Source organism: Phoenix dactylifera, chromosome 17 (assembly GCF_009389715.1).
Source record: "Phoenix dactylifera cultivar Barhee BC4 chromosome 17, palm_55x_up_171113_PBpolish2nd_filt_p, whole genome shotgun sequence".
NCBI lineage: Eukaryota > Viridiplantae > Streptophyta > Magnoliopsida > Arecales > Arecaceae > Phoenix > Phoenix dactylifera.
In genome coordinates this window covers 3,651,653-3,669,383 of record NC_052408.1, presented here as the reverse complement: position 1 = coordinate 3,669,383, position 17,731 = coordinate 3,651,653, and the positions used below count along the sequence as shown (strand labels likewise).

The window sequence follows — 17,731 nt, the reverse complement described above, 5'->3', positions numbered from 1 at the left end:
AAAACTCTTCTTTCGGAGGGTGCATCAGTTGTGGTTCCATAGTCTGGCTTAGACCATGGGTAGGTTAGCTCAAGCGATAAAACTCTTGATGTTGGTTCCTCGCAGCAGAAAATTTTAGAGGCATCCACTTGCTTGAGAGATCTAGATTGCTTTTTTCTTGGCATATGACATTTTTCTGATAATTCATCGAGATCAAGCTTAGACTAATGGAACCTTAAAACTGTTCTCCTTCTTGGGTGAATGTTATACAACTTAAGACCAGTTTGGTTATTTTTAATTTTTTTTCTAATATGGCATTTAGGTTATATTTAAGTTAATGGTTTGGTCAACATTCTGTTGAGTTATGGATTAAAGTATTAGATAAAAACAAATTTTAAGGGAATAAGCGTGGATTTTCAAACTATTGGATGTAAGTATAATTCACCTCTAATCTTAGGAGCTTTTTATAATTTACTCAGGAATAATTTTAACTTCTTTTTATATAAGCTAAATGGATTTATTAATGCTGTTAATTTAACTGAATATAAGTATAATAAATATAGATCTCAAAAAAAAAAAAATATAATTTACTCAAAACAGAAAAGCTGGCCACGTGTATATAGCACGTGACAAACTCGAGGAACGCCCAGGAGTCAGTGCGGTGGCATCAAAATGGACCTGCTTGTCATGCTTTAGGCCTTCAGCTCTTTGAGTGCAGCAAACTCCAGCCGTTATAAACGGAAAAGGTCCGAACCGCAGCCGGTCGACCGGCGCCCTGTCGGCCACGGGTCTTGCTGTTGCGGGCTAGACCGACTTCCCCCGATTCCCGAATCCGATTCCTCTCGCCCCCTCCTCCGTCGATCTCATCATTCTCTCTCTCTCTCGCCCCCCCTCCTCCGTTCCTCTCTTCCCTTTCTCCCCTCCGGCCGGCGATCTCCTTCTCTCCGTTCTCTCTCCTCGTCTCCTGCGGCGGTCAAGAACTCCGCTATCATCATCTCGGCACGGGCATCTCGGCCTCCGGGCGTTTGATTTCCGACGAAATTGAATCTTCGGTGAGGATCCAGTTCCATTCCCTGTAACCCTAGATGCAGATATTCCGCCTTGATTCAACCGTAAATGTGGATCTCCCACCTCTAACTTGGAATTGTGTGTGTGTGTGTGTTCTGTACATTTGTGTGCCTGGATCTGTGTTTTTTACCCCTTACTTGCTATGATTTTTTTGTGCTTAACTGTACGTGTTCTATTAATGCTATGATTGTTCGGCCCGTCGTGGATTAATTATGCTCTGCTCCGATCCCTAACTACTCTCTGAACTTTTTTCTTTTTTCGATGACATGGGAAGTATTAACTTCTTATTTCTCGTTATGAATGACTACATGAATGCTAACAAGGGAGTAAAATATATCAAACAAGTAATAGACGGAGTTGTATAGGAAAGAAAAAGAACTTCAATTCAAGTGCTGAACATGAAAGATCTTTCATTTCATGGATTAATACACCTTATATATTGTGCTTGTGCCTTACCAGCATGCTGCAGTGGCACAATATCGGCTGCATTCCAATGCTTGGTATGCCATTGTGCCAGTGTTTGCCAGCCATGGAATGGCATGATTAGTACTGTGCTAACCATCATGGCACTGGCAGGCGATATCTTGATCCTTGTTTCATTCAAAACCTACACATGAGCTTTGGTCTTGAGGAAGATGGACAATTGTAGAATCGTTTTAATCTCTAACACTCTAGCTTAAAGAACAGCAACATTATCTTATTCCTTTTGTAATTTTTTGGGAGTTTGGTATATATTACAAACTTCAGTAAATTTTGAAATGTTTCTAATTATTTATCCATGTAGTCCTTAAGAAATATTAAAATACTAAACTATTGAAAAATGCAAAAATCTAATATTGTAAATGAAGAGGTTAAATCAAAATGATTGACTTTGTATAGAGTCTGCTTTTCAGGCAAATAACTAGGCACCTCTGTGACTGTAGGGACATTAAGTTAGGTCTGCTGCGCAGAGTTGTCAATGAATTTAAGAACTATGCTTGCAAATAGCCAAGAATGATTTTGCACCTATCACTAGTTTTTCATCTCTCATTTTCTGGTTCTCGATCTTGAGTCGTGTGTTTATCTATGCAGGATACAGTGGTGTATGAAGACGATTTTGACATTGTTTTTATGGAAATCTTTCTTGGATTTTGAAAGTTAGTGCTAAGTACAAACTTTCTTAAGGCAACAAGGACGACAAAGAAATGTTCTCGTTGTTCTATGGACTTTGGAAATATCTCTTCAGCAAGACAGAGTTCCATGTTCTTATTCTTGGAATTGACAAAGCTGGAAAAACTGTAATTCTTGGCCTTCCTTATGTTTTTTTTTAACCTACAAACTTCTTTTTAAATTTATGTTTTTGACATACAACCTAGTTTTAGTGCTTAAAAATGCAGTGTTCTCCTGAATTTTTGTTGCTTTGTGTGTATGTACAAGTCCAATAGTCTTTTATGTCAGATATTGAGAAGCTCTGTGTTCATGCGTTGATTTCCTTTTGTTTTACATGCAGCATGGGTGTACATTTATTCTTTATGGTATCATCATAGTACAGTAGGCCAAATTGGGCTTATTTGATTTTGGAAATCCTGACCGTATTCCCTTTATGCCTCATATTCACCCTCTCTGATTAGCTTTCTGATTCCTTTTGCCCCTCTCTTACCTTTCTTATGTATTTTTGGTTTCCCACATTTCCTGCAAAAGTCTCCCTATTTGCTCCTCCAATCAACTATGCGAGCCAGTTTACCCCTCTCTTCCTTTATATATTTATACTTGTAACTAATGATAAAGCGAGTGAATTATTTAAGTAGCTTAATAATGATGGTGTTGAACTTGCATGATTGCAACCTTGCTATTATAATTGTAGGTTAAGATTGAGGATCTTTTATTCATGGGAAAAATGTTGCAGTGTCGATATTCTTCAATGCAGTCATGTCGGTAAAGCATACTGGCACAATTCTGCTCTACCAATCTCAAGTTCATATTGAAGATCGCCCATGCATGGGAAATATTTCCTTCTTCCTTTTTCAGCCTTCTTCATGATGCTGCCAATTTGAATCCTCTTTCAACCAATTCATTAGCTAGAAATGTGCGATCTATCCTAACTCAATATTACCACACATCAGAAAATTGGTTAGATTGTTCTTTTCCTCACTTTTTTGTTTCCCTTTTTGTGCAAAGTAATTTTAATGACACATTCTGGTCATGCTTTTATTAATCAAATTGGTTGGATTTTCCCCTATTTCATTTGAACCCAATCTTATCGTTCTGTGATTTTGGTGCTCACATTTGAGAGCAGTCCTGTTCTCTATTGAGTTTCTATTAATTTTGCCCATCGATTACCCAGTATCTATTAGTTTTTCTTTTGAATTTTAATATGTTGCATTGCTATTACCTTTCAATTATTTCAATCTAGTTCCTGTATTTCCATCTTATTATTAATGTCTTCCTTGCGACCTTTATTTCAATTAGTTCAATCTTTTATTTCCATTTAGTTGGAGATCTTGTGTCATTTTATTTACTTTTCCAATGAATACAAAGATTCTCAACCTTATCTAACAAGCTTGATCTTATTCACATGGGTTAACTTTATGGAATAGGCATAATCATTGAGACTTGTTAATTTTGTTTTCAATGAAGATGGAGCATGATGTCAACCCTGCTTTATTTAGTTTTGGCTCCTAGAGAAGGCTGTTCTAGGCAAGTGAAGACTTATATGAAATCTATGGGGCTAGTTGTCCGGTAGGAAGACATACTTTATTGAATTATATAACCTGCTCTCATAATTGAATGATGATATTATGTACTGCATGCTGTTCCTATGTTGGTAGCTGGTTAGCATGATATGTATGATGTTGGTCATATGCCCACTGCTGGTCCACATGCTAGGTGCTTGCTATGTTACGTGGGCTCAGCTATGTGTTGGTTGCACAGTATGAATCTAGCAAATGATCCTTTGAATCTAGGAACTTCTTCTTGTAGTGCTATCAAAATCCATATATGTGTCTTATGCGGGTACTTAAGAGTAATCAAAGGGTCCAGTGGCATAGGATGCTTGTGGCAAACAAATTAGGTTTTTGCTAGCCCATATTGATCTCTGCTGGTAGGGCACTCTTTGTCATGCACTAATATGAACCTGCATGGAGTGTTACACACACTTGTAGCCCTCTCCAAGCTTGTATCTTGTAGGCATGGTGCAGTGATGTTTAGCATGTTCTGTTCTTCTACTTGCATTAGTTTCCTTCTAACTATACAAAATGAACATTTTTATATGCTTGGCAACGTCAAATTTTATCTCCTTCCATTGCAAGTTCAGTTGCATGTTATTGTTCTTTTGTCAGCCAGGACAGAACTGCCGCATTCTGCTTCTCATCTTTAGTTACTTATTATAGATCTTATGTTAGCTATTGGTACTTAGCCTTATTTTTTGGGCTTCTTTTGGCATTGCTCGCCATTGGTAGTGAGACCTGTTAATCAACAGTGTACTTTTAAAATATATGTATCAAATAATTCCTAGTTATAGTCTGTAGTTACCATTGTACAAGTGGTTGGCCAACATTATATGAGAACATAATTGGTCATGAAAGATAACATTCTTCTAACTATTTGTGCAAATTTGAATATGAAAATATTATTTTGATCAGATGAACATCAGATATGCAATTAATATGGCCACAGTTATGGGTAATTATATAGGCATGCCTGATATCTGTATTCTGCAAATAGGAATTGTAAATCTCCTTTTCTTTTGAGTTTGAGTTTGACAATGAATCATGTTGGTGATGTAAAAAGAAGTAAGTCACTTATTTTTTTATTCCGTATAGTTAGAGAGAAGACAATGTCATCTCCTTATTTGCTATAGGCTTCGTAATCAAACATATGAGTTGTAGTTTGTGATTTGATATTTCTTTGTTGATTTTCTTCTTGTTTCCATGCACATACCGAACAAAATTTTTCACTTATATACTTGTGCATATATGCAATGAAAAAGGTGACATTGCTTTTTTTTTTTTTTCAACTTCTTGCTTCATTGAGATTCACTTCCATTCCTTCACTAAATATTACATCTTGTTTTCCTTTTTAAGTTTTTTTATTTATTCAGTATGCTAAACTTGATGCTTAATATATTTTTGAAAATGAAGACTTTGTTGGAGAAGTTGAAGTCATTGTATTCAAACTTGGAAGGGCTCCCACCTGACCGGATTGTTCCAACAGTTGGATTGAACATTGGTCGTATTGAAGCTTCAAATGCAAAACTTGTGTTTTGGGACTTAGGAGGTCAGGTATGTGTTTTCAAGCCCAACTTTGAAATTATGAAATTATTCTGAAGTTGCAAGGCTTATGCCACTAGTTATGTATTCTTTGTAAACAGTTCTGTTAGTTATATTTGGTCTAGTTTGATGCAGCAGTTTTGGCTATAGAGAAAGGAAAAGGTTTTTTTAACATAAATAAAAGAGTCACTACTCAGATCTACTTCTTAATTAATTATAATTAGTACATTTGTTCCCAGCATATGTCATTGCAAGGTACATGTTGTAACAACAAAAGATTAGCATGATAAAATATCATTTTTCAATAGTATTGTTTCACATCGTGTATTTGAATCCGGCCAAAACAGGATGGTGGCATCGGTGTCATACTATTTCTGCACAAAATTGGCACTTGGTCATGAAACAAGCAAAATCTGGAGCTACCTGCCGTCTCTGAGTGGTACCAAGGACGGTACAAAGCCTGTCCTAGTCGGGATGATAGATTTTTAATTTTGTAAAGCACGGGAATAGGATGAACCACCTGTTCCAATCGTTACAACCTGATACGAAGACCGCTTCGGTCAGTATCAAAGCTCATCCTGTTTAGGAGGACAAAAGGTGAAGGGCCATGTTGGCTGATTCAAAGTGAAGTCTAAAAGACAAATTGGTTGGGCCTTAAACTTGATACAATATCATACTAGAAATAGAATTATCTGACTCAATAACGAAAAGAAACATGCTAAAATTATTCAATCACAGAACTATAGAAATCTAGTGAGAAATAAATGCTGACGCTAATCGAAAATCTGGTTAAAGTTCTCGGTTGTGAATTCTCTGAACTTTGTATCCATTTATCTAAATAGTTATAAGTTTTGACCATAACTGGTATGGAATAGGGACAAAACTTATTCCTTATGCTACAGTCAATTTACTGTCACAGTTGATTGTACTGCAAGCAAATATCAATAAGATATTAGATGAACTTCAATTCAATCCTTATTGATATTGCACATAAAAAAGAGCGACTTAATATCCATATTGCATGTCTAGCAAAGTGCTATTACGTTTTAAGTATGAAGTCATTGCAATTAAATTAACACTTTAAGTAATTGTCATTTTGTGTGAAATACAAATGCATTGTGATTGAATAATTTTGAATAAACTCAGTGAGTATTAAATAACTTGCAAACTCATGAATATTTTATTAATTTGTTTCTTAGATTTGTAATTCTCCTTCCCCTTTCAAGTTTCTCCTTTCTTTTAATAAACATCAGAAAACACCAGTGTTTTAAAATGTGGTTCATGAGGCCACATATGCATGTACAGTCTCATGATCGCACTGCATACCCTATATGTGGCTAGTATATGCAGTTGGGCTGCATGTTGGGTTGAAAATTTTTTTTTTTAGCACTTTACCAAGACATGCAGCATGCTTAGCATTTTGTGGCTGCATATGTAGCCTACTTATCATTGTGTAACCATATATGTGGGCTTTGTGGTATTGTGCAAACACATACTTGTCCACACTTATGTGGGCCTACATGAACTAGGCATGTTCAAGCTAATGGTTGGATTAGATGTGAGTTTTAATGAGGCTAGTTGCATGTATATAAGGCTGCAAATGGGTCGAGTTGACTTGTCACCCGACCTGCTTAGACCCGATCCAACTCATTTTGGAGGACCCATCGGGCCGAGTTGGGTTCTAAAATTGGGCCCATTCTATTTTTTGGGTTGGGTCTAGGTTTACTAAATTTAGACCCGACTCGACCTAATCCGACCCATTTGAATTTTGGACAATTTTGGGTTTCTAACTCTACGACCCGATCCGACTGGACCCGAACTGAATCCGGCAAACCATTTGGGCCCGATAAAGTCCGAACCCATGTTGTTCTCTATGTTATGCCTTATGACTTATGTGCATGTCCTGTATGTGAGCAGTATTTTGCATATTGAGTTTATAGCTCCAATTCAGAACATAGAATGATTCATGCAATTTTATTGCTTGGTTTTGAAGGCTTATTAAAGAATAATGAGCATTTGTAGTAACAAAGTAACAACTGAGCTTTGAAAAAAGACATGGGCTATTCTCTAGATAATCTGATTTGATGAAGCACTGCATGTTGTTTTTGCAGCCAGTCAGTCTTATCTAGTTTGTGGTTTTTTGTCCTTCAATATCCAAAAAGAAAGTCATTGAGGCTGCTTTCTGCTTCACAGACAGTCATACTCATTCATGTCCATTTGGGCCCGATCCAGACTTGACTCGAACCTGATTTTTTGGGTTGAGATCGGATTATACATGGATCCGATCCGACCTGAATGACCTGTTGGGTCAAAAATTTTAGCAATGGACTAGACCGGACCCGACCCGATCTTCTATTGGATTGGGTCTAGGTCCAATATTAGGATCCGAACAAGAAATCGGGTTGGGTCAGGGTTACTCATAGCCCGGTCCAACCCGACCTATTTGCACCCCTATATGTATATTGATAGTATCATTATGCAAGTTATATTATTATTCTTAGTACTAAGTATTAAATATTGAGTAGTAAACACTAATTGCTAGATATTATTCTTATTAGTGTTGCTATTACTTATAAAACATATTGCTGTCATTATTGCATTTAATGTATTTTATTTATTTTTAAATATTTAAAATACTAACCGCATATGCAGCTCATACAATGCATATGCACTATGCAACCTCTTGACTCCCTGCATATTGCAACTTCCTTTTAAAGCATTGAAAGGCAAAGCTGGTGTCCATGATGTAGTATGCATATATTTATGTTTGTGATTGTTCATACATATATACATACATATATGTGTATTGTAAGAATATTTGTGTGTGTGTGTATATATATATATGCTTATGTCCAGAGATACATACTTATATACATATATGGATATGCCATGTTCTCGTTCCTAGATTTTGGAGGCTTCTGCGTTTGACCCCTGAGGACAGTTAGATTTTTGGCACCCTTGCTGAGTGTGCAAGTGTAATTAACAGTGGTGCTCACACTCCTGCTCCTGTATGCTTTCATTTTAGTTTCCATTGATATGGGTATGAATCAATTGCATGGGTCATATGCATCTTAATTTGCAGGGATACAATTTAGCCTGCTAGTACTTGTTTTTGCAATCCCTCCACCTGCACAAAGTTGTGATTCGGTTTGGGTGGAGGCATTTGATTTGATCCATGGCCCAGTTGGCATGCATTAAATGTTTCATTCACATGCATTGTCGAGGTAAATCATATCTGAATTCTAGATCCAAAAATCACGTTTTGATACAACATCTATGCTCAATTCTTTATAACAATAACCATTCAACATTTGCCCATCTATCTGGGGTTGGCAGCACAATTAAATTATTTTTTCCTGGCCCATAAAATTCAGAATGTATTAGTTGGTATCATGTTTGGGTAGAAGTCTTCTATTCAAAACAAATATGGGCTTGACCTAGGTAATTCTTGATGTAAATTCACTGGAGTCCTTTTCACATGCACCCATGAGTCTTCCATTACTAATAACATATTGTCGAGACTACAATTTCTTTCCGTTGATTGCATGTTATTCAGTATTCCATTGATTTTATAACCATAACCATAACCATCAAACTTCATCCCAACTGTTTGGAGTCAGCTTAATGGATCCTCATTCCAAATTATTCCTATTTAATATCAACTCTAATATTATTTCAAGCTTTTCTATATCTTTTCTCAGAAGCCTCATCTTCCCTTAGGTCTTTTCCTCCTACATCCTTTAAGACAAATTAAAGTGATATTCTTTACTAGTGCCATCTCAGATCTTCGTTGTACATGCCCATCCCATTTCATTCAATGCTCCATCAATCAATTCTATTGATCTTTGAACCTATTGCTAAAATGCCATCAACAAATAAGAATGTATTCATTTTCTATTTGCTCTTGCTTCTTTTTCTTTATCTTTTGCTGATTACTACCACCTTACTCCTGATTCAATTTCTGTAACCAATCCCACTTTAGGCTGCCGCAGGCAAAATAGTAATGCATTGGTGACAAACACGAGCACAAAGAAACATATCAGTATTATTGAGGTAATTGCTCATTGGAGTCTTATTTCAGAAACTTCAGCCATCCCAAAGATATTATTTTACAAATCACATTCTTATCCTAAATAAACAAAATAACATTATTGATATGAAACAATATTTTACTAGAATGTGAAATTCAATTTCTTCTATTTTTTTAATCACAACATGGATGCTGACACCTTACTGATCTCTCGATTATCTTGCAAAGATCTACAAGTAGAATTCTTCAAAACAATATTTTTTTTGTACTGTCTAACTGCAATATGATACTGCTTAAACTAACTAACAATTCAGACTTCTTGTATGCAAATGATTTCTCTCTTATTATTCTCCATTGTGAAAAGTTTGCTCAATTGTTTAATAATTTGTGCTGCTCGCTCTAGGTATTCTAAGGCAGTTTTCTAGTTTCCAAAGTATTCTAAAGCAGTTTTCTAGTTTCCAAATTGTAGTTAATGTGATATTTGAGTTTCCTACGTTTTAGAATAACCCCTTTGTCTTGCTTGTTGAACTGGCAGACTCACCCCTTCATTCAAGAGTGACTTGATTTCATATTGTTTGAGTAAAAATTATCTGCGTGGAAAATTGTGCAAAACTAGGTCTAAAGAAGTCACGCAAGAATACTGTGATAAGCATTATCTGCCACAGTACTCTTCGTTAGTTTTATAGTATGTCAGTGCCTACAGAAGTTATAATATTTCCCTTCCTAATCACTGATATTAATATGTCAATAACATTACCTTTCAACTCCAGGTCCACATATTACCTGTCTTTAGTGCATGGGGAAATTGAACTTTGGAGTTGAAAGTGTGTTTACATTTGATCGAACAACGTAAGGAACCCATAAATTAGATTGTAGAGATTATCATAGGACTATTTGCTTCAAGATACAAAAGTTCACAAGGGGAGATAGTGGGGGCTTAATTTGCAAAAACTTCATCTTTAAATGCATGACTGAAAGCAATATAGTGCTTTTGGTTATCAAACTTCAAAATTATGACATGTTTAACTTAAATTGGCAGGTTGGTCTGCGAACAATCTGGGAAAAATATTATGAGGAGGCACATGCTATAATCTATGTTATTGATGCTGCTTGTCCATCATCATTTGAACATTCCAAGTCTGCATTAGGTTAGTACCAGCCACTACTACTGCATTATCTCTTGAAAAATTTATATGATATTGATTTTGGCCTACTACAGCCATTCAGCTTGAATTATGTATGCATTATTTTCTGTATAGTCACATATATATTATGAATAATAAATCTAGAAACTGCTGAACAGAAAAAGTACTTCGACATGAGGATTTACGAGGGGCACCACTTCTGATATTAGCCAACAAGCAGGTTAGAGTTTTTTTGCCTTTTCATTTTTCTTTTGTTTAGTTTGAGTGATGTTAGTTTACTACCTTTGCACATGTTATAGGTCATTGCTTTTCTGTATTTTTCCACACCTTTTTTAATTGGCCTGGATCAATTCCACCATCTCGTTATCATATTTAATAATGTCGACCAGTTTACCTGTGGCTTTATGTTCGGCCTTAAGCCAATGGTATTCATAGGCTAGTAGAAGTGATTGGTCAACTTGTTTTGATGGGCCAACATAGTATGACTAGGTTATGGCCCAACTGTCATACTTTTCTTGATGACACAATTTTATTATATGCATTATTACCAAAGAAACTCCCTGACACTGATAAGAGCTTCCAAATCATATTAATATCTAAACTGTAATCATGTTGTTGAGAGTTGTATCTTTTGGTTTGGCGAATATGTTACCTGTGGAAAACACATCGACGCCATCTTAGCAAATTTTGTACACAAAAAAATGTTGGGAAGATATTACAGATTAAACTGGAATAAACTTTGTTGAAATTCAAACTTTTCAAACTAGGTACCTCGACATGTTTCCTCCTATGATATTGTTATAACAAAATATAATTTAAAAATAGGTTTTTGAGCTAAACAATTGATAATATAATGCCATGACAATACAAACTTTTTGGCCTCTGGCTAGCCTTTGCTTAGCTTTATGTTCTTTCTTTTCACCCCTCCTCCTCCTCCCAAGGATAGAGATGGGGAAAAAGAATCCGTGATTGCAGCAATTGTGTTCTCTTGAGGGTCTGTTTGCTCTAGTGGACCTTCCGGCAGGTCTAGTTGCAAAGACTTGGGCTTTGAGTTCCATTTACTGCAGCTCAGTGAACCGCAGCAAGTCAGGCTGATGTTTTGGACTAAGTTGCAATAACTCGACTTTAGTCAAGATGATAGCCAAGTTTCAAGTCAAGCTACAGTAGCTCAAATATAGGCTTGCCACTTGATTCTAGTGGTTCTTTGAAAGAGAGATCCTTTCCCCACCTTGGCCTCTCCAGATCACTCATCTTTGTAGCATTGTTGCATTGATGCCTCTAACCCATCACCCTCATTGTCCAATGGATCTCCTCTTCCCCTTGGCCATGTCCTCCAAGTCCTTACCCCCTTGGCTATCTCCTGCTTTAGGACTTTGACCACCATCCACAGTGCACTACACAAATTGGCCATTTGCTTGCTGGCAAGATCACTGATTTTAGACTGATCTGTACGGTGGACATCCAGCACTCCCGCCGGTAGTTGGTGGACTAGTCAGGATGATTGCTGCATGAGGGAGTCAGTGTGTGTGTGTTGGGGGGTGGGAGGGGGGGGAGGGAAGAGACTGTGCCATTGAGTCATTGCCATGGTTAAGAGCACCTTGCCAATGCTGGATATGAGGGTCCAAGAGGAACTGCTTGGTGCAGGGGTTCAACAGGTGGCTGCAGTTTTGGGATGTTTCAATTGGTCTAATCATGAAGAGAATCTTCTAGGACAGCCTGGCGGAGGTTGAAAAGATTTTTTTTCTTTAGTGAGTTTTCTTATAAGAGATCCAGGTATTAGCGTTTTGATGGGTTATACATATGTAAGCGTTGGAAAATATGGCCATCTAAGGAAGGCCAATTTAGAAAGATTCTTGCTTACATGGAATTAATGAATAGCACTTCTGGAAACTGACTAATTAAAGGGTGGGACCTAGATAATATGTGCTGATAAATCACTTCTTTTTAGGGTTAAAAAAAATGTCCTTTACAATGTTATTATGGTCATCATAGCAATTTTGAAGGCCATTTGTTATCTAGATAATAGGAATTTAAATGACAATCCATATTTGACCACTACTCCATTATAACTGCCTGTCGTCTAATGAAAATAAAATTCATTATTTGAAATATTCACTGTTTACCTGATTACTGTAAATTGAAATTCTTATGTCAGCTGGAAAATATATTCCATTCAGTGAAAGTGATTTGAGGAAATAGCCCCTTTATCTTTTTGCATTTTTAGTTGATTCCCATTTAATGGAAAATAATGACTATCATATAAGTCACTATTTTGTTCCCAAGTAAGCCACAACTGGTTGAATTATTAAATAGTGGCTGTTATTTACCTTTAATTTGGAATGTTGTCTAATTGAATCTTTGTCTTTCTTTTTTGTAACAGAAACCATAAAAAAATATTTAAAAAAATAAAAAATAGCATTCCATCTGAAATTGCAATTCCAATAGGCATGCTTCTAATAAAAAAAGCTGCAGCCATGGCAACCATAGCTGCATCTAACATGTCAGCACATTAAACAGCTAATGAAAAATCTACACTGGCAGTACTAATATTCATGATTAGTTTCAAGTTCAGAAAAACAATGTTTGATATTCAGATGCGGGAATAATTACTTGATATTCTGAAGGTAAAGTTCTTGTTTCAACTTTTCCAGATTCAGCACATCTATCAAATGGTCCACAATGTGGGCAATCAAGTTCTTGTGCTGACTGGGTACTAACATTCATAACTAGTTTCAATTTTGGAAAAAAACAATGTTTGATATTCAGATGTGGGAATAATTACTTGATTTGATGAAGGTAAAGTTCTTGTTTCAACTTTTCCAGATTCAGCACATCTATCAATTGGGACAATCAAGTTTTTGTGCTGACTGGGGGGTTAAGAAACCTATGTAAAGAGCGAAGAAGATTGTCATATTTAGGGAACGAATGAATTGGATATATCGTCACTTGAAAATGCTTAAAGAAAGAATTTTGACATCCAAAAGGTATGGTCGTGAGAGGATGAATGTCTTGCTTTTGTGGTATTGAGATTGTAAACAGAAGTAATTGTTAAATTATTGGGGAAAGTAAAAAACAAAGAACTTCTATGGAATTTTTCCCCTTAAGGTGTGAGCACCAAATTATTTCAAGGTCGGGGGGCAGGAACAGTGGTTTGTTCTAGGTAATACTTGCTCAAATATTGTGTAACTTTAATTTCTGAAAGGATCAGTAGAAAGTTAATTTATAGAATCAGTAGAAAGTTAATTTATAGTATCAGAATTAATGCTTCAGATTTCTTGTTCTAAATATAAATAGTGGCAGGATCTTCCTGGAGCTGTGTCTGTTGAAGAACTGGCAAGGTATTTGGATCTCAAAGAGTTGGATGAAAGGCTGTACATGTTTCAAGCTGTATCTGCATATGATGGGTGAGTAGATCAACCCCAGCTCCCTTACCTATCCACATTGTCAAAACTTGTACTATGTACAGATGAAGGGGCAAAAAACCCTATTAACATGCCTCTTCTTGTAAACTGCCTGAATAATGGCTATGTTGATATTATCTAGGAGAGTACATTATGAAAATCAATTGAAAGAGAATATGTAGATAATATTATAGGTTTGGATGCATATATACCCTATCTGAACAATATCCTCGGATGGTTGGAATGCATGACTTTGAGCCTTGCATTCAACAAGAGTAGTGTAGCAAGGAAAAGGTATATGAGTACTGAGAAGTCATGGATTTGCGATGCTGCAAGTCACGACTCAAGTGCATGCGGCATCTTGTATATGGATATGCTTAGGAAGTCCATTTTCAAGTTAGGCATCTAGGTCATCAGCCACTCTTTGCAGTAGACCATTCCGAAGTGGATCTCCCTATGGGATATCCAACTACAGATATGATATTTGGGCATCCTTACACCCATGGAACATCAGCTGTGTTCTATAAGATTGATTTTTATTCTTTGAACGTTAAATCATTCTGTATTGCCTTATTCGGTGATCCATAATCACCATATTTTCTTGTTTGCAGGACGGGGGTTAAATTTGCTATCGAGTGGTTAGTGGAGGTCATGGAAAGAAGTAAACGTACTGAGGTGTTAAGAATACGTACGGGTGGTGCAGGGCATGTATAGCAACATCCTTGCCTCAATTTATGTCAGAAATCGTCCTAATTGAAGCATTTGCTGTGGAGATAGTTTGTACTAGTTCGGAGATGTAATTTATGTGATCTCAGGCTGCACTCAGTTGGCTTCATTTTGATGTCCTGGTTGATAAATTTACAATAACCAATACAGTTTCAGCATTATCTTGTGTAGCCTGATGTGTCTGATGTGAAGATGATTCTCAGATCATTTTGCCACTTGGCATGTATTTTGTTTGGCCTTGTTATATATCAGCTTACTGAATAGCATCAAATACATTATAAAGCCAATAGGAATTCCAAGTTGCTTTAAAGGCCTTTTGAAGGATATGAGGTCTTTAGTTTTCATGTAAGATTTACTTTCTATAAATTAGGTTGCTCAACTTTTTTCTTCAGTATTGATTCGAATGGTGCAAGTTGATTTGCAATTGGTGAAATTCTGAACTTACAAATTATCCTCCTAGAAGATGGGAAGACTATGAACGACCATTGACGGATATATTAAGGTAATGAAGATTATTTGCACTTAGCCCGGTTATTTTTTATGTTCCTGAAGTGAAAGTTTAAGATTGCAAGATGACTGATTTTACAAATGGCCTGATCATTATGATGCAAACAGTGCTGTGCAAATTGAAAACTTAGGCATACTACTAAACATGCAATGTTTAAGTACCAAATCTCAAATCTCTAGCCATTTGCTGATAGGCAACAGATCTAAGCCGCAGAGTTCCCATTTGGATATTCCACAGGTATTGCTAGTTGAACCCTTTGAATGAAGCAGACTGCCCGCATGGTCACAAGTTCAGCATCTGGGAATGATCTGGTTTGAGTGGAATTGTTCCAGAATTTTGAGCTGTTTGTCATAATTAAAATGCTAGGGTTCTTTTTTTTTTTTTTGCTTAAAACAGCTGCATCATACAGTACGTGTGTGAATACACCCAATAAGATCAAAATACAGTAACTCACGGAGTGCCAAAGACAACTCCCCCGTCCCCGACCAAAGGGCATACCCCGAATGGTGGGCCACGTAGGCAGCTACCCAATTGGCTGCCCCGTTGGCCTCCCTAAATACATGCTTGGCCTGGATGGCCATTCCATCTCTCATCATCACCACGATATCGCGGATCAAGGGGTGGTCAGTGCCCTCACCCCTCAACCCCCTCTAAATCCACCCGATGACAGTGGCCGAGTCACCCTCCAACATAATCGAGCTGGCCCGCCAAATGCTAGGGTTCTTTAGGAAAGCAAAACCTTTTGGTGATTGAAAAAATAAATGACAAAGGAAATTAGGACCAAAATAATATTCCCACTGACAAAAAATAGCAATTAAATGATAATATAGTAATCAAATGAGTAGGAACAGAGTGGAAAACTATTAATATCAAAGAACAGAACTGTTCAATTTGGTGCTTACTGTGAACTCCATCTCCCATAGTGCTGGAGGCTCTCTGGAATATTTTGGTTACCTTTGATTCAAAGCCACTGGATATTACGTATCTCTACTCCTTGTTGCTCCATCTCTATTCCTTGTTACTATGCCTGCTGCTGCCACCATATGAGGCTCCATATGAGCCTCCTGCTGTTGTCAACTCCATCACCCATATTCCTCCATGAAGATATCCACCAATTATTACCCTTGATTGTGAAGGTGTGATATATAGTGTTGATCCTTCCCTAATGGCTTAAGCTTTATGAGGTCCTATGGTAAATTTACATGGACTATTTAGAGCTCCCCCTCAAGTTTGTTCAGATTTCTAGGCATGTAGTTTTCGAGCCTCCAATTGTTGGCCCCCGGAAATCAAGTTTGGATTATAGTATCAAGACTCATTTGGTTCATGGGAAGATAAAGAGGGGAAAGTATGGTTAACAAAAAAATAAAGAAATGTTGTATGTTTGGTCGGAATTTTCAAAGAAGAAAGATGGAAAAGTAGCCTTCGCACAGAAAAGAAAGACCTATATGGGATATAGGAAAAGTCCAATTCCCATCGACTGGAAATTGGGTTAAATATTTTTTTTTCCCCAAAAATACCTTTAAGCTGCTGGATACAATGAGATAAGGTCTTTTCCTTATTAAGAGTATAACATATATTTTACATAATTTTTTCAGAAAAATAGATACTCAACCAAACATAAACCACTCTGAAATATACTACTTTCACTACAAAAGAAGGAATAACTCCCGGCGGTTTTTTTTGTCTCTACCGACGCTTATAAGTGTCGGCGAATTCCCAGCCCACGCTTCACAAAGCGTGGGTCAGACGTCGGGCAGGTCGGCGTGGGTCGGGTTTAACCCGACGCGTCAAAAAAGCGTCGTCGGTCTATTCCGACGCTATTAAGCGTCGTTCCTTTTATAAGACTCCGACGCTTAAAAGCGTCGGCGTACCTCAATCGACGCTTCACACCGTAGTTTTCATTGGGCTATGCCGACGCTTAAAAGCGTCGGCCTAATCTACTTTACCGACGCAATAAAGCGTTGTTAATGGCGTTCACATTCCGTGTCAGTTCGTATTTCCGACGCTAAATAGCGTCGGCAATGGCATTTTTTTTAAAAAAAAATTTTGTAAATGCAATTTTTAATTCTCTGTATACATTAATTTCTAACAAAACACATACACTAAATCACATAGATAACAAAATACACAACACAGACAAGAACTTTTCATTCAAAATCTCAATATTATCACATTTGATTACATTGTACTTCAAAAACATTCTAAAAACATCCATCTCAAATTTCTAAGTACACAATCTACGATGTATCAAGAGTCGACGGCATCATCTCTACGAGTAGATAAAGTATCAGCAACCTACAAGAAAAAAAATACTTTAGAAACTAAAAATACGAAAGTCATCACGCTAATACAAGAATACATTATAATTATATAAAATATTCAAATATATTTAGTTATGTACCGGAGGAGCAAATCTCTGCAAAAAAGATGAAATATGGTCAAGCTGATCCTGCAAAGATTGTATCTTCAACTCTTGGCTCTGCTTCAACTCCGCCATATCAGTCATATGACTCTGCCTCATCTCCTCTATCCTTGTCTCATATGACTGCTTTATCTGTGCCATCTCTGTCTTCAAACTACAAACCTCTGCAGTGCTAGTACCTTGTCTGGCATCTTGGGTATATCGG

The 17,731-nt window shown here is 36.9% G+C and overlaps 1 protein-coding gene across 2 annotated transcripts; it reads left to right on the top strand.

The window, feature by feature from the left end:
• Positions 1-674: 674 nt before the first annotated feature.
• Positions 675-14,987, top strand: LOC103697697 (ADP-ribosylation factor-related protein 1-like). 2 transcript variants are annotated; one of them, XM_017840724.3, is made up of 7 exons: positions 675-1,031; positions 2,119-2,324; positions 5,166-5,306; positions 10,364-10,472; positions 10,628-10,689; positions 13,764-13,873; positions 14,482-14,987. In XM_017840724.3, exons 2-7 carry the CDS (start codon positions 2,232-2,234, stop codon positions 14,582-14,584), a joined length of 618 nt encoding a protein of 205 aa, XP_017696213.1. In that variant the 5' UTR covers positions 675-1,031; positions 2,119-2,231; the 3' UTR covers positions 14,585-14,987. The 2 variants fall into 2 exon arrangements, with proteins under 2 accessions (XP_017696213.1, XP_008777831.1); XM_008779609.4 differs by having other exon boundaries at positions 676-1,031; positions 13,770-13,873.
• The last annotated feature ends 2,744 nt before the right edge of the window (positions 14,988-17,731 follow it).

Bases quoted from the DNA above. Each gene is read 5' to 3' on its own strand.
- LOC103697697 (XM_017840724.3), top strand. From the start codon at position 2,232: ATGTTCTCGTTGTTCTATGGACTTTGGAAATATCTCTTCAGCAAGACA. The intron at 5,307-10,363 runs GTATGTGTTTTC...TTAAATTGGCAG, and splicing joins TTTGGGACTTAGGAGGTCAG to GTTGGTCTGCGAACAATCTG. The intron at 10,690-13,763 runs GTTAGAGTTTTT...AAATATAAATAG, and splicing joins TGATATTAGCCAACAAGCAG to TGGCAGGATCTTCCTGGAGC.